The 6,065-nt window shown below is 40.4% G+C and overlaps 1 protein-coding gene across 1 annotated transcript; it reads right to left on the bottom strand.

Annotated features, from left to right (window-relative positions):
- Positions 1 to 295: 295 nt before the first annotated feature.
- Positions 296 to 5,490, bottom strand: LOC116417092. Its single transcript, XM_031928247.1, has 11 exons — positions 4,432 to 5,490; positions 4,188 to 4,335; positions 2,514 to 2,636; positions 2,315 to 2,453; positions 2,063 to 2,246; positions 1,805 to 1,921; positions 1,634 to 1,721; positions 1,348 to 1,455; positions 1,013 to 1,111; positions 569 to 815; positions 296 to 482 (listed from the first exon to the last, which is right to left on the bottom strand). Exons 6-11 carry the CDS (start codon positions 1,822 to 1,824, stop codon positions 358 to 360), a joined length of 687 nt encoding a protein of 228 aa, XP_031784107.1. The 5' UTR covers positions 1,825 to 1,921; positions 2,063 to 2,246; positions 2,315 to 2,453; positions 2,514 to 2,636; positions 4,188 to 4,335; positions 4,432 to 5,490; the 3' UTR covers positions 296 to 357.
- Between the last annotated feature and the right edge of the window lie 575 nt (positions 5,491 to 6,065).

The following is a 6,065-nucleotide window of genomic DNA, read 5'->3' as shown; positions in this document are numbered from 1 at the left end:
CCCCTCTCATTTTGAGCGTATTAAATCACTCTCGTTTTCGCTCAAATCGACTTCTTTATTTTTCTCCCATACCTCTTCCTATTCGAATTACAAAACACGAACAAGCGGGAATCCACGCCTAAGGGGCTTCCCGCGCGACAATTCACTTCAGTGTACACATCCCAAAATTGAGGATATAGTACTAATTCGGAATGTGCTCTACTGAAGCCAAGTACGCACCCTAAAGATGAGAGTACACAAATATTTAATGAAAAATGAGACCTGTAAATAGAAATGATTCTGATTTATTAGAAAAATAAATAAATAATATAATGCTTCGTTTCGTATTAATGAACTAAAATTCTATATAAATGATATTCATATAATTACATTCCTTTTTTTTATCTCCTTGGCAGCGTTTTTATATTTGTTAGACAAAATTGTCTTAAGAGTCTTTTCAATATTTTCTTTGGTCTCCGACGGCAGAGTTTTAGCAGCATAGCCTGAAAAATAAATAATAATAAACAATTATGAAATAAATATTAACAAATTTAGAATAGAAAATGTATTAAATATAATATAATCTTACTCAATATTGCCTTCTGCTTCGTCGGATCAAGTTCCGGTTTTGCACTATCCGACAAGCATCCTTTTTTGCCGCACATCGAAGATATTGCAAAATCCTCTTTTCTAAAAAGTGCGTTACATAAGTCCAGAAGTAAGTTTCGCAGATCCTTCTTTCGCAATTTGTCGATGATCGCTGCTGGAAGCTGAACGCCGTGTCCAATATCGACTTTAGGGGCGGTGTCGGCGACGACTTCTGCTGGTTCCTTATGCTAAAAAACAGTAATAAATATAAATTTTAACACACTCAAGCGCGCGACAGATGGCTTCTAAACGAAATGAACGAAATGAATAAACCTATATTACATTAAATATTCTAAAACTTAATTAAGTACATGATAACGAATTATCATTATTATTCTAAATTTTAAATTTGCCTTAATCAATCGTTCAAATAAATAGTATTTACCTGAGGTACTGATGGTTTTTGGGATGCGGCAGGTACATCTTTTTTTCGAAGCAGGTCCTTTTTGTCGGATATTGAGCAGCCGAGTTGCGACGATACGTTCTGAAATACAAAAATCAAATTGTTTTACCTAAAAACTAAAAGTATTTCACGTACTTAAATATTGTTTAGCAATTAGGAAAGAAATTTGCATTTACAAAATCGAGTCTCTAGGTGTGTTAGTTTACAAATGCAAGAGAACACAGACATTATAAAATATGTTAGGGAATCAAAATCTCTATTAAAAGTGAAAATTATGACTGTACACACAAAAACATGCATTCCCGCACAGCTTTTACCTTAATCGTAACCCTCTGAGTACTGTGATCAGGTTCCATCTCTGCCTCATCATCTGTAGGTGAGTCCGCATTTCTTGATACAATGACGGTAATCTCTGGCGAAAGTGGCTGCCATAACAAACAAATAATTAAACATTGCAGAAAATCATTCAGAAAGAGAGAGAGCGAGAGAGAGAGAGAAAGCTGTAGGGAGAGTAGTGTATCAGCTCAGCTTCCTCTCTCTCTCTCTCTCTCTCTCTCTAGAATTTAATATAATCACAACAGGTATAGATTAAAATACTTTTACCTTTTTAGTACTGTGCTCTTCCATCTTTGTCTCACAAGAACTTGTGGGTAGTTCATCTGTCGTTGAGGCTGCTTCATTTGGTTCAGCACTAATCTTTGGCGAAAGTGGTTATTAATATGCACATAATGCTCTCTCTCCTTCATTATTGCGGACAGATATACATACACTAACCTCTTTAGTAAATGACTCATCCAAATCTGACTCAAAACTTGATTGTATTTGAGTTAATGGTTTGGATGTAACCTTGGGAGCTTTCCTTGGGGTACTCGTAATCCTTGGTGAGTACGTCTGTAATTAGAGAAAACAAATAAGTAGAGAGACAGACAGAACGGGCTAAAAGGCTTAGACACTTAAAGAAGAGAGAAAAAACACAAGTAATAATATGGTTATTATAGTACGTCATTAATTATGTTAATAATAAAGGATTACCTTAACTGGAGAATTAACGCTAATGTTTTCGATGTTTTCTGAGCTTTTAAATAGCTTCTTATCGTTTTTTCGATATCCATCTCATTACATTTACTGCATGTGAGGTTCATCTCTTTTTAAATTTTTCTTGTTTCTTTCATATCCTCCAGTAGTGCGTGGGATTCCAATTTAGCTGTATTGACCTCTAAAATATATTAATATGTAAATTTTTATACTTATTATATGCGTACAAATTAATTAGATTAAGCTTACCTTTGTACTCAGCAATAGTTTTTTTAAGATCTCGATTTTCCATTTTCAGTATCTGCAACTGCGAACTGAAAGAACTTTTGCTTCTTTTCGATAGTGGCTCGACATCCTCGGATGATACAGTTTCTGTATCAGTTGAGATCTGAAAAAGAATATTAACTTAGCTAGAACACACAAATTATAAATTTATAAGATTACGTACATCATTATCATCTTCCAGCACAGATTTTTTATCATTTTGCTCTTTTATTATTTTGTCTAATAATGAGCTTGTCCTTTTGGCACTTTCAAGTTTGCGTTTCAACGCTCTGTCAGCAGTCTGAGTCTAAAATAAATGAAAGAATTAAAGTTTTGTTTTAATATTCATGTGCATGTACTGTAACGTGGCAGTTCGACTGCACGTTACAAGTGGAAAATTTGCGCCGCGCAATAGAGAGGCGACGACAACCTCGCAACGTGGCAGGTCGAGCCGCGAGTAGGCGCACAGAAGGGGGAGTAGTTCGCGTGGTGAGCGCGCGCAGCGCTGGCCCCGCGGCCACGTGTCGCCGCGTCGGGAGAGCTCGGCCTCTTTCGCTCCGCAACGCTGCTACCGATAGGACGCCTGCGCTGCTCACCAAGGCTTTCGATTGTCCCGGTACCCGCGCGCCATTGCAGCTCGCCTTCGCTCTCGTTATCGTAGCAAGTAAGTAACAGTGTAATTAGCGTGCGAATAAACTAGTGCGGCTGTGCCTCGGATGAACGTGTCGCGACACGGTTAGTGCGACGCAATGTACTTTGACGGTCGTGGCAAGGGCGGCGAGTAGAGTGCCGTGAGGTCTCGTCGCCTGTTGCGAATTTTGTAAGCTCTCGTTTTTCCTCGCTATCATTCCTTTCACGCTATCGTTACCCTCCGCTCAAGCTACCGTTTGTCTTTTCCATGCTCTCGCTCTCGCACAGTTCCCCGCTATCGTTACCCAAGTATTGTGCATATTTCCTCGCTATCGCTCTCACCTCGTATTGTACCTCCCCGCTATCGTTTCCTCACCCCCGCTATCCCTATCAGTTACCGATTACTGCGTGTTACCGAGCTACCGTTAGTAAGTAAGTTAGCGATTAAGTTAAGTTAGCTATTATTAGAGTTCCGTTAAGTAGCTGTCAGAATGTACGAGTGTGCGCGGAGAGGACGGGCAAGTGTTGTGTGTCGTCGCGCGGTCGTGTCGAGGTCGTCACCTCGTGAGGTGGTTTTCGGGGAGTTATTATAGTAGTACGGGGTTTTCACGACGCGGTATATGGAAAAATAAGCGTCTGATGGGCCGGGGAAATCGCATAACTCGCGAGAATACGTCGCGACGGACGCGCTGGTCGTCGGGGCCGGTAGACGATCAGAGAGGCGAGGCGGGTATTCGCCCGCACCGACAACCGGAAGGAGGTTAGAATTATTAAAATCGTTGCGGGGCCGCGTGTAGAAGTTCGCTCTTACTCACGATGACCTCGATTGGCGGCGTGACGTGCCGCATAGTAGTTTAGTTAGTTCAGCGTAGTGCCTCTGGACTGTAGAGGCCGCAGGTTTTCGGCAGGTTGCCGTGGTTGTTAAGAGGGAAAATGAAGAATAAATACGACATATCATATCCGCAGCAAGCCTTAATGAGTTTTATGACCCACGACCCTGTTCGATACTCCACCCCTTCCTTAGAGCTAGCCGAGCTCACCTCCCACGCCGTCGGGTCCCAACACACGGTGGCGCTCACACGGAAAGGGGATCGCGGTATCCCTGGCATCTCGACGGCGGCCCGCCACCGTGGATGCATTGGAGCGTGACGGCGCGCGAACATAGATTTAAGAACGCTGGGCTGCGCTAGCAGACCCCAGTGTTTCAGTACATATTATTATTAATTACCTTATTTTAGTTGTGGTTTCTTCTTTTTTTGTGACAAATTCTTTATCGTCAAACTCTTTCTTGACAAACAAGTGTCTGTTCTGTTTTGTTGTGCTTAAAATATCTAATTTTTCTAAGGATTTAAGTTCCGAATTCATTCTGATCCAATCTAAAATTACATTTATAAAAACTGTCAATAAAAAATATCGGCTGCAATGAAAAATTTATATGGTAAGAATAGTAAAGAAGTTTATAAAAAACTAACCTCTAAATGCAAGAATATTAGCTGCGTAGCTTTTATAATCTTTTTTTGGTAAACCTTGCAGTGTTTTGAGCATTTTTTTTCCGTCGTAATAGTACAATTTGGCCACCAAATTTCCACAGTTTCCTTATTGTCAATAAGGTTCTGCATTTCATCATCGCTGAAGGGTTTGACGGTCCAACAACGATAACCGATAGCTAAGGCATTATCCTCGTTGACAAATTCAACGAGAATACACCGTTTATTTCTGACTCTCATTCTCCTACTTTCCATGATTCACTATTACACTTGATAACACTTACACCGATAAAGGAGACTGCTTCACTGCTATCCGCGTAATCCGTGACTACGGTCTGAAACTGATGGAGCCGGACTCCGGAGTCGAGTAAACCCACGCTGTCGGGCTTCCGAGAATTGAAAGAAGAAACGAGAGGAGATGACGAAGGAATTGATGTCGAAGCTCTCCCTCGTGCTCTCGCTCAAATAAGAAAATAGCAAACCAAGTAGGCTCGAGAAGATATCGGTGAAGACGGATGGCGTATGAGCTTCAGTGAAAGCTCTCATCCTATCTTTGTCTGTATACACGCAGATTTCAATTCCAAGAAAATGCGCGCCGTCGCGCGCGCGGTATAAGCGCATATGCATGGTCGTTACAGCGCCACCTAGGCGTAGCTAAACAGAGTTATATTTTTTTTTAAATTTGCGCGGCATTCAAATTATAAATTACGCAGCTGGTATAGAAAAAAAAACATCGAGTAGTAATTATAAATATATTCAGATCTGTGATAATATTGTAGGATATTCTTAAAAATAATTTAATTAATCATAAAAGCGTACATGATGCAGTGGCGACTGACGCGGCCGGAATTTCAAACTACGTGTATAAACACGACCTGATGCTCATCGACGGTTAACTTACGCGCATATATATTTTGGTAGTCATACAGAACGAACCTTCCATAGACTAATACTTTAGTTCCAACATATACAGGGTGACCCAATTTAAACGGGCACCGCTCATAACTCGTCAGGAACAGCCACAATCGAAAAAATGGTAGAGACCAAAGTTGTAGGATATCGAAGGGGCAACCCGATGGTGACCTTGGATTTGACTTTGAACGCGTTTTTCAAGGTCATTTGAAGGTCAACTTTGGTTTTTTAAATAGGAACCCCATTCTTTTATTGCGGGAATGGAAAGAGCGGTAAATTTTACGTTCAGAATGGTATGTTCGGTTGCGGCACTGAAGGTCATCGCAAGGTCATGCAGCCAGAATGAAACCCCGCCTACGTAATTCCTCTAGCAACGCAAAAAGGCAGGTTAGTTATTATTAAAAAAGAGATAATTTTGTTGAATTGAATAATTAGGATACTTTGACTTTAGATTCTTATGATTTTACACTGTTGGATAAAAGTTTTAAAATGAAAACACTTGTTTACGGGAAAAAGCCTTTCGGCATAAAAAACCCTGATTTATTAATATTTAAGCAAACTGACACAATAAAAAGCGAAATGATATATAAAAGATAAAACGAGAAAAAACGCCGAACACGCACACAAAGCACTGATTGCACTCGCACGCACAGATACAGAAAAAAACGCACTAATATAAATCGTTCGTTAAGTTGATGTTAAATGCC

The sequence above is a fragment of the Nasonia vitripennis genome (assembly GCF_009193385.2).
Source record: "Nasonia vitripennis strain AsymCx chromosome 4 unlocalized genomic scaffold, Nvit_psr_1.1 chr4_random0005, whole genome shotgun sequence".
In the NCBI taxonomy this organism is placed as follows: domain Eukaryota; kingdom Metazoa; phylum Arthropoda; class Insecta; order Hymenoptera; family Pteromalidae; genus Nasonia; species Nasonia vitripennis.
This window is presented reverse-complemented; position numbering and strand designations above follow the sequence as displayed.

Excerpts from the sequence above, each read along its gene's own strand:
- LOC116417092 (XM_031928247.1), bottom strand. The coding sequence starts at position 1,824 with ATGAGTCATTTACTAAAGAG. Across the intron at positions 1,722-1,804 it reads ATGAGTCATTTACTAAAGAG|TGCTGAACCAAATGAAGCAG; the intron begins GTTAGTGTATGT and ends GCCAAAGATTAG. Across the intron at positions 1,112-1,347 it reads CTCAGAGGGTTACGATTAAG|AACGTATCGTCGCAACTCGG; the intron begins GTAAAAGCTGTG and ends TTTGTATTTCAG.